General features: G+C 38.1%; 1 protein-coding gene across 3 annotated transcripts in view; it reads right to left on the reverse strand.

Annotated features, from left to right (window-relative positions):
* Positions 1-18,218, reverse strand: part of SPDL1 (spindle apparatus coiled-coil protein 1) — a 39,571-nt gene that overhangs the window by 1,475 nt on the left and 19,878 nt on the right. For 2 of the 3 annotated variants that reach the window (XM_075766094.1, XM_075766093.1), the window contains exons 3-12: positions 17,647-17,822; positions 15,338-15,514; positions 14,827-15,021; positions 14,365-14,514; positions 13,602-13,700; positions 12,633-12,743; positions 9,878-10,018; positions 7,312-7,421; positions 5,996-6,183; positions 4,463-5,073 (exon numbers count right to left, since the gene is read on the reverse strand). In XM_075766094.1, the coding sequence (XP_075622209.1) occupies positions 4,523-5,073; positions 5,996-6,183; positions 7,312-7,421; positions 9,878-10,018; positions 12,633-12,743; positions 13,602-13,700; positions 14,365-14,514; positions 14,827-15,021; positions 15,338-15,514; positions 17,647-17,805 (1,881 nt within the window). In that variant the 5' untranslated portion in view covers positions 17,806-17,822 and the 3' untranslated portion in view covers positions 4,463-4,522. Of the gene's footprint in view, positions 1-4,462; positions 5,074-5,995; positions 6,184-7,311; positions 7,422-9,877; positions 10,019-12,632; positions 12,744-13,601; positions 13,701-14,364; positions 14,515-14,826; positions 15,022-15,337; positions 15,515-17,646; positions 17,823-18,218 lie in introns of those variants that run through there. The other variant, XM_075766096.1, reaches the window with a different exon arrangement.

The raw sequence follows: 18,218 nt of genomic DNA on the forward strand, positions 1-18,218 counted from the left end.
ATACAACTGCCACACAGCTGTTAAAGAGGTAAGTTAAAAAACAAGATTTGGACATCTGAGCACAATCAGATGTTTTGATTATTTAAGAATTACTTAATAAACATACAAATGTGTCACTAGAACAAATTGACAAATAGTGCTATTTACTCTGCCAAATCACCCACAACCAATTGACTATTACACACAATTATTTCCACAGCAGAAGAAATTACGGCAAATGAAGTTCCAAATTGAACATGGCTTTACATACCAACACAAATTCTATGCTGATTCATCACATCTGTTAAAACAATTCTCTAGTGACTCTGTGGATTTCTAGTGGTCTCAAGAGCCCCCAGTGAGCAACCCACAACAATCTACAGCTGCTTTCAATGATGGTTTTCCAAACAAGAATAGCTGCTACCCACATTAGAAATTGATTTGCAATAGAGAGATACAGCTGAAAGCAAGGACTATGAAAGGAGCATTTGGGGAAATGTCACTACAGATTTTCTCTGCCACCACCCCCCAGTCTGTCTGTACACACAAATACATCAAATAAACTTTTCTGTCACAAGCAGTCTGCATTTGATGTCCTGTCAGCACTGCCTCAATAGACTCAAGAGACATATGCTTTGCTGTGCATCTCCCCTAGGTCAGCAGTGTTTGAGCCACCCCTTGCTCTGTAGAAAGTCCACACCTGTAATTCTGATGCTAACCACTTTTTGTTCATAGTCAGTTCCCCCAGCTGCCCTGCACTGCATATGTGCTGCTACCTGCAAGTAGCCAAATAACTATGTGGTGACAAGACCACCCAATTATTCGGGGAAAGAGGAAAGGCATGTTCTTAGTAATCATCACCTGGTTAGTGTTTAGTCTGCAGTTCAGTCTGTGCTGCCCTCACAGCTGTAATTAGGGATGCTAACTTGTGTCTATGCATATATTCCCAGGGCAGGTTCTCCTCATTTGTCCCTCCTCTCTTCTGCCTTGAAACAACCTCTGTCCAAGGCCACCAAAAACCTTACTTTAGTGGCCAAAATTTCCAACAAGGATTCCCTACAAATATACAAAACAAAGCAAGAACTCAAACCAGAAGGCCAAATGAAAACTGAACTGACTTAAGTGTTCCAAAGCAGCACAATTGGATTTCTACTCCCCTTTTACAGTATTAGATAATTCTGTTAGTGTATAGTGTAATCAGTCTGGAAGTCAAATTCATATCAGAAACATCACATTATTTCACAAAAGTAAACAATGATTAGAAGAGAGAAAAAAATCATCTTTGTATGCTTTGAATGCCCACCAAAATGTTTATGCAAGTCAGCATAAAGTAAGCCAACTTCCTCAGACTAGAACTATGTTAATAAGCGCGTGAAGTAATCCATCAGACAACCAACACTGATTTATACAAAGATGAAATGAGCCATTTCACATTAGGAAGCTACACTTTTAAGGTAGTTACAGCTTTTATCTGCATCAGCAATAAATTGCCATAATTTGCTTCACTTACGAAAACCTTAGTTTATGGCAGTGAGGTACTCAGAAATGCCTGAAGAATCAGGTATTCAAATTCAATAAGTTCAAATAATTGAGCTTTAATGTGACAATGGACAGGCAATCCAAGCAAAGGATTTTTCCTCTTTCGTTCTTAGTATCTTCTAGTTGGCCTGCTTTTTCCATCTTATTTTCACCCCCATCCTCTTGAAGGGGGTTGCGAGTGGCTGGCTGTGGCAAGCCAGCATTAACCCACCACAGTCCTCATAGCAAGGCAGCTCACAGAGTGCCCTTATAGCAGTGCTGTATTTCCATCAAGTGTTTGCACGAGGAAATGGACGGACCAGACAAAGGAGATGACAGTCAAACTGTTCCACCTAAAAATAATGCTTGTGAAACTACGACATGATCCTATCAGGTTTTGACTCTGTAGACTCCAGAAACAAGATGTAACGAGGGCTCCTTCTACCTATTTGAGGAAGATCAACTCGTCTGATCAGATGGAGCTTCACTTCCTGAGGACAAATGCCATGCCTAAAACCCCAAAGAGAATATTAGTTACCCAGACCTCCTGCTGAGCCAAATGGCTACAAGCATTTCCTGTTTGAACAGAGTCCAAATGAGGTAGGTTTGGTATACGTAATCTAACTAAATAACTTAAGAGCAAACAAGCTCCTAGGCACACAAGCTCTTCTTTAGGTCAAACAACCTCAAATCTAAATGCAAATTGTGTTGGGCAGTAAGGGCTGGAATTTGCTATTTCAGTTTCAGAAGTGAAGAAAGGCATTTCAATACAGAAGTGTACCTTTTTATAGACCTGCTGCCCTAACAAAAGATATCGCTACCTATAAGCTTTGCATTGCCTGAATTACAATAGCAATTAACAATTAAAAATAATGACTTAAATATTTAAATCTTTAGTCTCAACTATGTTCTCAACACTCACCTAATAAAGTATTTCAGTGTTTAGTTGCTTTAAACTTTTGTCAGTATATACTGACGCACTGCAGATATGTACACATGCTTTTAGTTCAAAGTTATCTAGCTTTCCCTTGCTGAATCACATTAGCAAGACTCTTCAAGGAAGTTTGTCACCCATAGGAGTAGATACAGATCACTTCTGACCACTTTATCACCTCCTAAGCTAAGATGACAAAGCTTTTCAAACACCATTTTCTAGAAATGAAACATGCAATCCTGTCACAGTTACTATGGCTCTTTTTACTACCACATTTCATAGATTAACAATGACAGAGCTAATTATTGCACAAGAAGTACTCCAGTTACAAAAATAACCCCCCAATAATCACTTGTCTGCCAGAGCATCACATTTTACTTAACACAAGGTGAAATACTGACAATTATCCACCATGCATATGCCAATTATTTTTTTCCTCCCCCAAACTCTCCATTTTCAGGTCAACATTCCTGCTCAATATTTTTGAGCCTTTGCATTTAGCTGTACTCCTACATAGGGTTTGGCCCCATCCATCACAGATCAGTCCAGAGAATCTTTTAGTGTTTAGAAACCCAACCTCTCAAATACTCTGACTGTATTATGACTTCTTATTTCATAAGAAATCATAACAGATCAAGGTCAAGTAAATCCTCAATGTTATCTTAACATCACTAATTGGGGATTTAGTAGTTCATTAACACAACTGGAAACATGAACAGAACTGTCTGCCTGGATTTGCCTTTTACAAAGTTCATACCACCACTGAAGACAACTTTAAAGCTTATACAAGTGTTGTGGCATTTTTTTGTTGTGTTGGTGGTTTTTATTCATTCCTTGTTTGAACCAACAGCAACGGGTGCAAGATTAGAACCCTCCCCCTGAACTGTGACTTCATCTTCCACTTTTTCCATCTTGTCTGTTTTCAAACATCAACCCCATAAAAGAATTTCCTCTCCTCACTCCCTCTCTGGTAGTTTTACCCCTGCAGTTCACGTAAACTGTTTGCAACAACTTCCTTTTGGCAGACACTGTACCTTCCTTTCCAAAAGGAATATGAGGAAATAAGTTAAACTTTTCACTGCCAGGTTACACACTGTCTGTTCCTTTAGGAGTATACCACCACTCAATGATCCACTCTTCCAACTTTCACCACCCATGTCTGACCTCCCTGATCTTTCCTCCTCAGCAACAGTCCCTGCCTATTTTGTTTTGACAGGGCTACTTCAACTGCTACTTCTGCCATAATTCCTTCCAGAATATTTCAGAAGATTGTACTGTTTGGTTATTTTACATCTGTTAATTGCATCCAATGCAACCTTGGATAATTGATCCAAGAGTCAAAATATCAATCTAATTACTTCTGAATACCATTAATTTTGGATATACTGTACAGATTTCCATGTGTTAGGCCTTCCTCCATCTTTGAAGCTGCTGTCATTCTAGATTCAATAAACTATTTTTTACTAGCAGACATAAGCAAAAGGTCAAAACATCTAGATTATCCCAGAGGTTTTTTTTTTCCTCCCTCCAAACACTCCCAATACATGTTTACTAATACGAATAGAATACAAAAGCATCAGCTGGAAAAAGTCAGCATTCCTTTCACCAAAATAAAAGAGTTGGAGCCAATTATTGTATTAAGTTACTTCACCATTTATCAAAAAGTAACCTAAATTCTCGGTTCAGGGGAAAAACTCGATCTTAGTTTAGCAGTTGTGTTTCTAGTTATCATGCATCCAGATTATCGAAGTCAGTTGTCTGACAACACCAATAGCATAATTGTCCATTGTCGTGTACAATGCAAGTTCTGTTAACCCAATTCAGGTTAAGAATTACTTTATTTAACGAAATTTTTAGGCTTTTAGTTAAATCTGAAAGTTGATGAGGGCTGAAGTTAGGTATGAGACTGAAGCATGATACGCATTGCCTCTGCTACTTTGATACGCAACACAGTTGTGTGGGCAGCTTTGAAGGGACCAAAAAGCCAGTCCTGTTTCTGAAGTTAGAGCAAACCAAGTGAACTGTCACGCTATCTGCACACCTTCAACATTTTCAAGTAATGGGAAAGTTATTTCAAAGATTGTTACAGTTTCAAGAGTCTTTGCCATTAGTCATCATTTTAATCTTTTTAAAAGGTTTTGAGAGGTTCAACGTTGGCAGCCGGAGCTGAGGAATTACACTGCATGCAACACTGAGGAAACAGATAAAGAAGTGGATAGCATAGTTCATGCAGCGAAAGAAAAGAGATGCAGGTCTGTGCTGATTGCCTTGACCATAGACAGAAGCGGACACTGACCTGGGGGCAGCTGAAGTCAAGGAATTACTTCCACTTCTGCTATATGAAGTACAGGCATCATGATTCTCATCTTTAGTTTTAGCTCTTTTTCTTTCTCTTTCAGGTTCAACTACTTTTTGCATTGCTTGAAGAGCTATATTTATTGGTGGGGCTTCAAGAGCATGTTTTTTTGGAGAAGCATCACTTTGCTCCAAGTTCTTGGAAGTCACCTTTGTTTCTTCCTTACTTGGCAATTGAGTGTGAGCAGCTTCTTTTACAGAAGTATTTTTGCTGTCCAAGTACTCACAAGTACTGTCCACTGGAATCTTCTCCCTCTTCTTTTTAATTTTAGTGCCTTTAAGTAATTCTAAGAAAAAAAAAAAAGGAATATAGTTTTTTGTACACAAGTGAAGCTGGAGTTAATTTGTCCACAAACATGTTAATAATAAAACTAATAAAGAACATTTCACATGACTAAAGACCTTAGAATAATTCTTATTAGACAATTTACATCCCTTAAAGAAGGTCCTTCCATATCAGCAAGTAAGAGAAGTTAGCTTGAAAAAGAAACAACAACAAAGCCTTTTACCAAGGCTTTTAATTAGCTACTCTGAACTACACAAATATGCTCCATTATTTTATTTCCATTTTGGAGGCTGCTGAGGTAACCTTCAACAACTAAGATTTTAAAATTAAATCCTTTGTACCAAAACCAATTCACCCATCTGGTTCCCCGTTCGTCTTCCACCACGGGCTACAATTCCCTTGTTTCTGCATGTACCCAGGTATCAGCTGCTTTTCAGGTGAGCCTCTTGTCAAACTTAATCCATATTAACTTGAGCTACTAAACAATTTTTCTTCAAAATGTTTTACAAGCTTTGTGATAAGTGCATCAGCTGCCTACATTCAGAAAGCTGATACTTCTCATCAACAGAGAGATACTGCTACTATTATGAAAAGCACCTCCTGAGAATTTGTTCCCACCTACTTCACTTTGGTTATCTAGCTGTACTCTAAAGCCTCTGAACACTGTAATTTGTGCTCTTTAGTCTTCTGAAATTAATGTCAGTGTACATACATGAAATAAGGCCCTTCAGCAAGGTAGGGCTTTATTATTTCAGTTCAGCAGTTTATGGACCAGGCTATTACCAGAGAGGCAGCCATTAAAACATCAAGTTTTTATCTGGAACTAACCCCATGTCTTCCTGTATAATGACTTGCAACTTGTGAAGGTTGAGAAGACCAGATTTTATTTTTTTTTTGTTCCCATATGGAAAAGTAGTATTTACCTTCGGGTTCATATTTCATTTTTAGCTCATCCAGCATAACTCGCAAGTTCATATTCTCACTCTGACAAGCTTGCAAATGCCTCTCATTCGCGAAAAGTTTCCTCTCAACTTCCAGAACCCTTTGGCTCTCATACAGAGCTTTCATCCGCTGCAAAGATAGCTCATTTTTCAAGGTTTCCGTTTCCTTGCTAGGGTGGGAGGAAAATTATACAGTCACTCAGACATGGTTGTTGTTGGTTTGGGGTTGGTTTTTTTTTTTTTCCAGTAAAGCAGCAGATAAAAAGTCAACTAAGCATTCAATGACTTCACACAAAATTTGTATTTATACACTAGTAGGAAATGAAAGACCTCTCAGTACAATCAAAATTTTCACTTGAACTTGACATACAGCAGTGAGTTCAGTTACCAGAGATAATGCTCGTTAAACAAAGCTGTATGCTGAACAGTGCATACGTACATATGTAACTGGTTTGAGACACTTGCCCTAACCTACAAATTCACTATTTCATCAGGGGGTTTATAGCCTATATACAATTAATATAACTAACTACTTCTATAGCTGACAATACAAGCTTTACACAAAGGTGTTACTCTAAATGACTAACACAAAAATGATTATGCTAATACTCAGTGCATGTCCTTGCCTCTGTTTCAGAGGCCATTAACTACCACATCATAAGCCCTGAATCACGAGTCCTCAGCAATCCTAAGGTACTCTAATCACACCAGTTTCTCCTAATAGGAACAACAGCAAGGTCACAGACTTCTCAGGACTTCCCACAGCAGACCATTGCCTCCTGCTGGAAGTACAATACTTTCATCTGAGGGCTTACAGTCCTAGGGCCAAACGCTCCAGGCTTTCTAATTAACAGATACAGAATTCACTAGCCATAGAACACATCTCAACTAAGTAGTTCAATAAAACATTTCAAGTGTTATTATCTGGCTCTTTAGAAGAGAAATATATACCACCTATAGACGTTAAGAAGCTTCATACACTTCTCTTCCCAGTTAATTTTTTTGTCAACTATCTTGTATCCAGGAATACTAACATTTTTAGAAGAAAGCAACAATAGTATAAAATAGTTCTGCTGCTGTCTTTTGCAACAATAAGTAAAACGACAAACCAACCAACTCTCGGGTCCTATAACGAACACAGGATGATTCCACAGCACTAGAAAACGAGACAAGCAGCATATTTGCACATACAGTCAGTGGACTACAGACAGAAACAAAAACGAGAGAATAAAAACCAAGTAGCTAGAAGATAACTGGACTACAACCAACTTCTAGGCCTCAGACCATTAAGTACGTACTTTGAGTTGTCAAGTTTCATTTGCAATAAATCTGCATAGTAGCCATCTTCAGACTCTCCTCCTTTTGAGCTACTGCTAGCTCTGGATTCTTCCATACTCTCATATAAAGTCTGGTAAAGAAAAAATGTCAGATTGTCAAATAGTGACCTTTGAGAAGCACATTAGCTTAGTCCTTAGGTGACTTTTTCTGTGCATTTCTATAGAGAATTCTCATCATACAGGCATTTAAACATACAAGACATCTCAGTTGCTCCGAGTACTTAGTTTATTAGAAATGTCAAACAGCACCAAAACTGACTGTTCTTGCTCATTCACTGCAAGAAAAATAAATAAAGCAAGTTCCCAACTCCAGAAGGTTTTCAAATAGCATTACAGAACAGTTATCTTTTTTACTTGAAAATACAGGATATTTAGTTAACCCACAGGGAATTTGTTTCATCCTTTATTTCTAGGCTATCTTCAGCAGCTGGACCCCAAAGGCAAGGAATACAAGCCGTGGTAATCAATAGCCGAAATCTCAAAATCAGTTACATCTTTTAGATGAGAAAGGTGGTTGATAGTAAAGATGCCATAAATGCAATAAACTTTCCATAAAATACATCAGTAACATGTGACATTCTGGGTTTTTTGGGGGTTTTGTGGTTTTTTTCTGAACAAGTACTCAGATTTAATACTATCCTACAGACCTCACAGGCTTCTGTCAGTCACTGACTATAAATCATTCAAATCACCAGCAAAAATACCCGTAATTTCCTGACACAACATATTTATGGCATAGAGACAATGCTAAATACTGACATGCCAAAACTGGTAAAGCAATCAAGCTGTCTCAATTGCTTACTTAAATGGGTTAAGCTTAGCTTTATGCCACTTTGGTTAAATGCAGAATAGAGGTCACTATCCTGGAAAGCATAATGCTAATGCATAAGGTAACACACCTAAGTTTACATTCCAAAGCTGTGATAAGAAAGGGCCAATCAAGCCCGTGAGTATGTAAGAAAGGCTACAGGGTTTCACTCGATACGCACAAACATCAGTAACGTTACAATAATGCACAAAGGCGTTCTCATGTATTTCTCACCTTCCAGAATATTGATAAGATGCTATCTAGTTGCACAAGAGGACAGAAGAAATTGCTTTACAAGCATGATTAAGCAATTCAGTTTTAGAAAACAGCATGCTTCAACTGCAAAGTTAAGACACATTGCTGGCACTGTTTAACATCTTTGTCGGCGACATGGACAGTGGGAAGCAAGTTTGCTGACGACACCAAGCTGAGTGCTGTGGTTGACACGCTGGAGGGAAGGGATGCCATCCAGAGGGACCTTGACAGGCTGGAGGTGGGCCTGTGCAAACCGCATGAAGTTCAACAAGGCCAAGTGCAAGGTCCTGCACGTGGGTTGGTGCAATCCCAAGCACGACTACAGGCTGGGCAGGGAATGGATTGAGAGCAGCCCTGAGAAGGACTTGGGGGTGGTGGTGGACAAGAAGCTCAACACAAGCCAGCAACGTGCACTCACAGCCCAGAAAGCCAACTGTGTCCCAGGCTGCATCAAGCGTGACCAGCAGGTCAAGGGAGAGGATTCTGCCCCTCTGCTCTGGTGAGACCCCATCTGCAGTTCTGTGTCCAGCTCTGCGGGCCCCAGTACAAGACAGACATGGAGCTGATGGAGAGAGTCCAGAGGAGGCCATGAAGATGCCTCAGAGAGGCTGGAGCACCCCTCCCACGCACACAGGCTGAGAGCTGGGATTGTTCAGCCTGGAGAAGAGAAGGCTCTGGGGAGACCTTACAGCAGCCTTCCAGTACCTGAAGGGGCCTACAAGACAGCTGGAGAGGGACTGTTTATCAGGGAGTGTAGTGACAGGACAAGGGGTAATGGGTTTAAACTAAAAGAAGGTAGAATTAGATTAGATGTTAGAAAGAAATCCTTCTCTATGAGGGTGGTGAGGCACTGAACAGGTTTCCCAGAGAAGCTGTGGCTGCCCCTGGATCCCTGGCAGTGTTCAAGGCCAGGTTGGATGAGGCTTTGGGCAACCTGGGCTAGTGGAGGGTGTCCCTGCCCATGGCAGGGGGGTTGGAACTAGATGATCTTTAAGGTCCCTTCCAACCCAAACCATTCTATAATTGTATTATTAAGGAAATGAATATTCAAGTAATCTAATACAGCTGAGAGACTAAAAAACACAAATAAAGCCTAAGTACACAAAGTAAAAGTGTGAAATAGTTATGTCTAAGAGAAAAAAAATCAGGTGTCATAGCTCAGTGAACTTTGACCAAGATACTGAATTTAAGCACTACAGGTAACTAAGTAAAGCATGAAGGTGCTAGACACAGGAACCCAGAAAGGATTGTTTCTCCAAACCAGGGACTGGGTGGTATAGAATTTTTCTGCTCCTCTAAACTTCAGAAGTATATGTTCTCCAGCTGTTGGTTAAATAAAGGTATGAGTAGTCTTCAGATCCCTTTTCAAACCTCAGCACAGACTTCAGATAGTTTTCATAATGCTTCTTATTGTCATGTTTTAACTTCTGATTATGACTTTTCCACTTAATTATTTCCACATACCTTAAATTTTTCTAGCTGCCTCACTTTCATAAGAAGATCTTCTATCTCACCATTCTTTTGTTCTAACATAGACTGTAAGCGTTCCAGCTGCTCAAATTCTGCCTGAGAGCCTTTCATCTGTAGCAGCGTAGCCATTTGCAGCTGGAAGAGAGGAAAATAAGTAAATCCTTACAAGAAATACTGGGTTAAGTGACTGAACATCTCAGCCTCTTACCCAGAACAGTTAGGGTACTCAACCTTTTAATTCTAATCCCAAGTATAGAAGTGCCCTGGATGCTTAAACTCAGTAGTCTTCACAACATCATCTGCATAATTATCATCAATCGGTTGACACTAAAAATCTTTCGGACAGCTGAAAACTTACTGAACAGAGTAGTCCCAAGGTGTCATATCTTTCTCCATATTGACTAAGGAACCTATAAACCTGCCCTCTAGGACAGACACACAACATTTCACATTCAAACCGTAAACACCAAGTCAGCCAGAACCAAACTACAGTCCAGGCTTGTTTAATCAGAGTTCAAATGCATCTGTTGAGATATCACTTGGGAAAAAACACCCCAGTTCACCACTGAGTTTAAAACCCTTTTTTTGCAGTTCTGATTCTGAGATATAGGTAACACTAAGTTTGCCTTCTGTAATATTTAAACCAACAATTTCAGCTTCTCCTATCCCTTCACTGGAACTCATCCTTTCAAGCAAAGGAACATCCTTTGCCATTACAAAGGGAGAAGTTTATGAAAGAAAAGTCCTGCATATATAGCAGATTTTGCCGATGCTGTTAACATAATAATATCATAGTACGAGAGCCTTAACGCATTCAGTTAGTGATACATCAGACATTTAAACAACTAGAGAAACAACATGAAGTGCAGTAATGGCAAGACTTAACAGGGTGTTAGTGATAACTGTAGTGTTTTTACTGGTCTAGTCAGTATGGACAACATAACACTGTAGGACACTTCAAGAAATCATAGGGAAAGGTCTAACTTGTTTCAGTTGATCTACAGATTAACAGAGAGAGCAAGAGAAGAGCGCTTACCCTACAGAGTCTCCTATGTAAAGTAAGGAATATTGAAGCTAAGAAAAGATTCAATCATTTATCTCTTCCTCATAGCTTCTACAGGACATAAGGGAGGCAAAATTCTGACCCCCACTGGCTGACTAAAACTATCCTTACATTTCCCAATCATGTAGACATCTAACCTTTTCACTTAAAATCCCACTTGCTACCTGTCAGAATTGCAAATTGCAGTCGATCTACATAAAAACAAAAAACAAAAGCATTAGAAAACTGGAAGGGATACTGTGGGCTGCAGAAAAAAACATCAGATGTGGTAAAACTTTCACAGAAGTACTGCTTATATTCTGTTCAGGAATCAGATCTTCAGAAGTCATCAGTAAATACCACTTTCAGACACTCTGACAACTTAAGCTGCAACAAGTTACCTATACTGCAGGAATCAGCTGCTGAATGAAGAGATCAGTTAACTATAACTTGAGCTTTAACAGACAGCACCTCAATACAACACAAAGCAGAGCGGACCCTAACAAGGATCTAAGATGGCAGCTTACGCCAAACAGCTGTCCTAAGACTACTAATCTACAACACTGATACTGGAGGAAGTTTCATGAGGACAAACAAGTACAAATTGAAATTCTAAATAAAAACATTAAGTAGCAGAACAGGGATACCAATTTGCCTCAGTTCTTGGTGAAAATCTGTAGTATTAAGAAACATTCCTATACCATTCAATCAGTACGGCTGACTTACCCCTCACATTACAAGAAGAAAAATTTCTGAAGAAACTGATCCTATTCAATCATTTTACTCACTCAAATCTTTAGCTCTCAAGGTCAGATTTTAGTAAAAGAGAATTCCTTTGCTGAATCAGTAGTTCTTTTCTTGTCCTTTAAGAAAGTTATCTTAATTATTTTCAACCTACTGTTCCACAAAAGCTAGGTAACACAAACCTGTATCTTCAGTGCTACTCTATCATCACTCTGGATGTTTAAGCACTCTCCTCAAACAGCACGATCAAGTATTTGATCAAAATAAAAGGATCCACTCTTGTGTTGGAAAATCAGAAGACCAACACGAAAACAGCAGTTTTGCAGCATCCCCTTTACACTATCCTGTACATCAGCTTCTGCTGATAGTTCTCAACAGTATCAACCAGCAGGCTCCCATCCTATGGAAGTGTAGTCTAAATTAAATAGTTACAACAAAGGTTATGACTTATTCTCGCACTAAAGATAGGGAAAAGCAAGAAAAATGTAGACAAATGTAATAACAAGAGAGCAACCCAGAGGCAAAAAAGTGTGATCAGAGGACAGAGTACAACCCTGCCCTTTACATTTGTTCCTGACAAGCCACAGTTAATACACAAATGATTCACATGGTATGAGAATTAGGTAAGAAAAACAATTGTCAGGAGAAACTGAATGCTAGTTTGACTGACAGGAGTTGTGTTTTACTGTTATCCATGTAACAACTACTGCCTAAGTAAGCACAATGCCTTCAGTATAACTTTGAGTTCTAGGATAAAGCAGTAACACTAGCAGCAATAGAAAAATCCTGATGTACCATAAAAGTCAAATAGCACAATGACATCTTACTTTTTTTCTTCCATTTCCCTCCCCCCAGACCACTGTATCCTGTTTTAAAGATAATCAAATCCCCTAGCCTTTGTACTAAAACACTGCCTTAATCAGACCCCAAGGAAACCCTGGAGTATTACAGTAATGGTCATACCTTCATTCTTTGCAACTGTTCTCTAGTGAATGCATGCTGTTTTTGTAGTGACTGATATTTTATTTTCACACTGATCAGCTGTCGTTCCATTTCTGCCCTACGGTCCTCCACCTACAGAACATTGTTAACAATTATTACTATGAAAATTATAACACTTATTGTCACGTGGATGACGAGATGTACAAGGAGATGTTACCTAGCAATTGATGCTGGTTCTGCAAATACTGCTTTCCCAGCAACAGTACTTGAAAGTTGGCACTACTGTCATTACCTCTGAGATAAAAGCAAGCAGACAGTGCTGTAGCAGCTGAAGCCCAATCAGTAAAGTGCAACAGATTCTTCTTTCAATATCAAAATAAAGTAACATTTCATATACTTCAATGTTTCTGTAGAAGGTTTCGTCCATTGGCATCAGAATAGTTTAAAAAACAACAAAAGAGGACTCTACCATTTCAACCCATTCCCTAGGTGTTGGCAGAAAACAAAAAAGCTTCCTGTGCATTTAACAGCAGCTGAACTCTCATTGAAAAACTACTTCAGAAACCCTCCCAAATGCTCAGACATCCAGATGTCTTCAGTATGTTTTTTAAAAGACAGCATTTATCAACATCTTTTAATATTTCATATACTATCTTCTGCATTAAAGAAGGCTTACCAGCTGAACAGAACAACTTAGCTCTAAGATCTGCAAACAGAACTGTCATGAACCCTCAGTCCCATCTGCTATCTTGATAGCTAGGTAACTTTAAGTGATTCCATTATGTTTACTAACTCCTCAACTTCAGAGTGTGCATAAAAATTGTTTTCCATAGATCAGTTCCTAGACAGTTCAACACTGAAGCAGTATTCGAGGAACAGAGATTCATGCTGCCCAGATCAGGTACAGATACCCTAATATTTTCAATGCAATTAAGAAATAAAACTTATGAAGTATTTCTTCTCTACTCAGTGTCTGTGGCATAATCATACCTCAGCAAAGAGAGAATTGCCTTTACTTGTAGGATCCAATGATTGCTGCACTGCATGATCCAGCTGAACCTGAAGCTCTTGATTAGCTTCACGAGCTTTCTAGATTAAAGCAGAGAGAATACTAGTCATTTAAGCATCTGATGTACTGCATATATGAATTTAATCATATAGTTTTACTCTTTTTCATTTCCTATGCCTTAAGCACAGGTTATATTGTACTGCAGTACTTAACTATGCATACAGTTCTGGTCAGTAAGAGACAACCAATTTTGTTTCACTAAAAGGCTTAATATTCCACTCACTCTTCAGGACAAGAGCATAACTAAAACCTTTAAAGGAGAACACTGATGTTTATCAATTGGATTAATGGTACTGAGACTATTAACCTTGCTGTGCTACTTAGTCACAAATGCTCTACTTCCCAGTACAAAGTTTTCCAAGGCATTCAGTAGGAACTTGAAATAAAAATGACACTATCGGTGACCTGTGAGAAGTTCCTGTTACGAGGCAGAATACTGCAACACAAAGCATCTCCGTGCACAGCCTCCCACAAAAGAATACCAATATAGAGAGTATTTAGCAACAGGCAATACCAAGCATGACTAGTCAATATCCTCTTTCCCCACCCACCCACCCCGTCTTCTCTTTCTCCCTCCCCCCTCACAACTCCTCTCTCAAAACTCCTGATTTCACTGAAAAGCTACCACCATAGCTTGTGGAATTCAGGGATTATCTACCACTGTTGAATAAATTAAGATAATACCTCTAATGCATTACAGTAAGACACAACTTCTTTTTCCCGCTCTTCTTTCTCCCCCTGCAGACGCTCCAGCTGATTACGTAAGTTACTGTTCATGAGTTCTAATTGTTCTTTACTGTACTGCAGTTCATTCAGCTTTTCTTCAACATTGGCCTAAACAAAAAAGAAAAATCAAGTATGAAATAAGAAGTTTATTAAAAACAATTTGAAAAAAAAGCAGGCCCAGGTGAAACAAACAGGTTTGTTAGTAGTAATTACTTTAAATGCAAAAATATTATCTTGTAGAAGAGGTGGTATTAAAATCTAGTTATTAAGGCTATTATGTTTTTCTGCAGATATTTTCTTAATAGTAAGCCAATCATAAGGTAGCAATACACACAAAGCACCAAAAAATGAAATGAGCAAAAGCACAGAATTTTTTTTTCAACTTTATTTCCAACTAATAATTAAGTACTAGTCACATACCTTCACACTTTCTAGTTCAGTGAGCTCTATCTGAAGACTGAGCATTTCTGAAGACATGGTCTCGTGTACACGTTCAGACATCATATGTAGTTCTTCTGATTTGGCAGCAATTATTTCCTTCTGATGATCCACTTTGTGTCTCAGTTGTTTCTCTGAGAGTCGGGTTTCATCTAGTTCTGCTTTCAGATTCTCCAACTTAAAGACAGTTGACAACTAAGTAGTACCATTTTATAATAAATTCTTGAAAAGCACAATACTTTTGACTCTGTTCTAATTACAGAAAATGTCTTAGAAATACAAATTAACAGTTATCTTTTAAAAATAAGCTTTGAAATACAATTTAATTCACAATGTAACTAAGCAGATAGTTGTTAAGAACTAAACAAACACGCTCCTACACATTGTAACTATTTATTAGATTTGTTTTGGTCCTAAGTGTGCAATTATGAGTTAAATACATATTCTTTAAAATGCTATTAGCAACCATTTAGCTGTATATTAGTTGCCAAACCTTGTTTTTAAGGTCACCGATTTCTTGTCCATAGACTCTGGCAAGCTGTTCTTTCTGTTTATCCAGTTGCATGTTTTGCTGTTGCTTAAGGGAATCACATTCAAGACTCAAGCTTTCCAACATTCGATTCTTGAGTTCAATTTCTCTTTGAAGAGAGTATTTCTCTTGTTCAAATTTCTGAAAGAAATAACATACTAATAAATCTAGATGTAATATTCATAAATGCTTGGGGAACAATGTACTAAGTACAGGCTCAGAACTAAGATGCTAAATGCCTAAGACTTGTAGCTCATTCAACCTTTTGTTGAAGTCCCAATTAGGGAACTGTCATACTCATGTTTGAAAAAAAAAAATTGATCTGAAATTTTATGACTTATTTGATGGTGTAATAGTCTCTTCATGAAAACTGTGTATTTCTTTGCACCCAACACAAATCTTTTCATGCATCTTTTCTGCAAGTGTAACAAAAACATTTAGTGAGGGCTTACATGTCCTTTCTATCTCCATAGAACTCAATCACGTTAAAAATTGTTACAATCCATCAAGTGTTCCCCTACTGCAGAACAGCTGGGTTCAACGTGCGTTAAAGACATCTAAATTGTCTACTGTTTTGTAATAAATCCCATCAACCCATCAAATGACTTTTTAATCAGCTTTCCTCTATGCCTGATTGTATGTGTTTGCTAATTATAAAGGGCAGCTTCATTTTACTCCTCCATTCAGCTAGAAATTAAGGAGAAGAAAAAAATAGAAAAGGAGAATCTTGGAAGCAGAAAAGGTAAATACCAAACCCAAGTCAGTCTAAAGATGCAGGATTTTCCTTTTTTAAAAAACCAACAAAACTGTTAAAATACAAGTGAGAATTAAAAAAATACAACAAAACTAAAAACTGTCACGTGGGAAATTGACATCAGGGGTTCAGACAGCAGCTTATCAAGGACAGGCTTAGCTCTCAAATGCACAGGACAAGAGTTTTAACTCAAAGATAAAGACAGTGCACAGAAAAGGTTTGGGAGCACACAGCTGACCAGACCCAAGAAAGGCAGAAATCTGGCATGATATGTCTACACAGACTTTTACAGAAGCATACATAGATTTTTCTAAAAAGACTCCCATGTCTACTGTTAAAATTTACATTGTGTTCACAGTAATTGCTTTGGCTCTCACATTCTAGAGAAGAGAATCACAGATTGAAAAGCTCAAAAGAATCTGTTGGACAACCATAGTTCCCACACAAAAATGTTGTTCTGTGGTATGAAAGCACACAGTTCCTTCTCTCTGCCCTTGGACTCCAAGTTACTAATTAATCTCGTTCACAGAAGCTTAGCTCATAACTTTGCTCCAGCCTATAACATAGGATTACAACCTATGGATGCAGCTTCACAACACAGCAGCTACCATCTCAGGTTATCAGCAGGACAGAATGATCCTGCCCTGCCTTCCTTATCACTTGTGCTTTCCAGCTGCCTCTCTTACACTAAGCTTACTAACAGCAAACTCATCAAAATAAGTTCTCTGGGTTCATTCAGAATAGCAGGGTGCTACAACTCTCCAGCTGGTTAAAAAACAAAACAAAACAAAAGCTAAAACAAAACCACAAACATTTTCCCTCTAGCACAAGAGAGGGGATGGACACACAGCCAGAAACAGACTAAATGAAGAGAAATGGTATGACTGAAGCATGGGCTGACTGAAGACAAACCACCACCAAAATCGTTTAGGAAAAGTGGAAGAGATTTTCCTGATTGGAATTTTCTTGCAACATTACTAAGAAAACTGGTTGACTACATAATACCTCTGTATTTCAACACTACACTACTCTCTTTTCTAAGCTGTAAGGCAATGTACTAATAAATTCAAAATCCCTTGGTATTTAGAAAATTTCAAGACTTCACTAAAGAAATCAATTTTACAGTCTTGCTGCTAGCATTCTTTTTACAGCTTTAAGTGATACAAAGCTTGCAGGGAGAGCATAACATGAATGAATTGCTAAACATACCCAAAACACATGTTCTAAACCAAATTTACGTTAGCACTTAGTACTCATTTTACATTAAAGGCAATTAATCTTACACAGTATTGAACATTTGATGCATAATTAGCTATGAAACACCATCCCAATTAGATAAAAATCAGGCTCACTATCTTAGATCAGATATAAAAAGCCCTCTCTACAATTACTTAAACCAAAGTAGTTCATTAATCTAGACTCTAAAAAGCATTTAAAACACCTGTGACATTCAGAAAATAGTTAAACTATAATAAAGTTCTTTATTTTTTTTTTTTTTAGTCAAAGTTTAAAACATCACCTCAGTGTTCTCAGTCAATTCACGGCGTGTTTGATCCAACTGATTTTGAACTTCACTTTGGGACTCCAATAAATGCAAGCCATATTGTGCTGCCTTTCTTCGCTCATTCTCTGCTTCCTTCAGTTGGTGTCTAAGACTTAAAATGGTCTCTGTCTCCATTTTTCTTCCTTTTGTTACTTCACCATTGCACAAAAAAAAATTAAAAAAGACATTGGAGTAAGTTATAGTAATTAATCTGAAAGAAGTTATTGGATTTCCTTTCTTAATCAGGATACAAGGATATATTTTTACCTTAATACAAGTCACAAAAAAGATGCTCATGAACAAACAGTCCTGTGAACAGTAAAATTATAGCTATTCCTCCATAAATTTCATTAACATCTTGTTTCAGACTATGTCTTAAGTAATAGCATGCAGTAAAACAACTCCTGTGTACCCAGCCCAGTTAGGAAATAAGCTTGTAAAAACACTTTAATGCCTATGGCTGACAATATTTTGTGTGGTATTATAAAGAAAGCCACACTGACTATAGCATTACTTGTGTACACAAATAACATTTAAGATTCACATAG

Source organism: Balearica regulorum, chromosome 14 (genome assembly GCF_011004875.1).
Source record: "Balearica regulorum gibbericeps isolate bBalReg1 chromosome 14, bBalReg1.pri, whole genome shotgun sequence".
NCBI lineage: Eukaryota > Metazoa > Chordata > Aves > Gruiformes > Gruidae > Balearica > Balearica regulorum.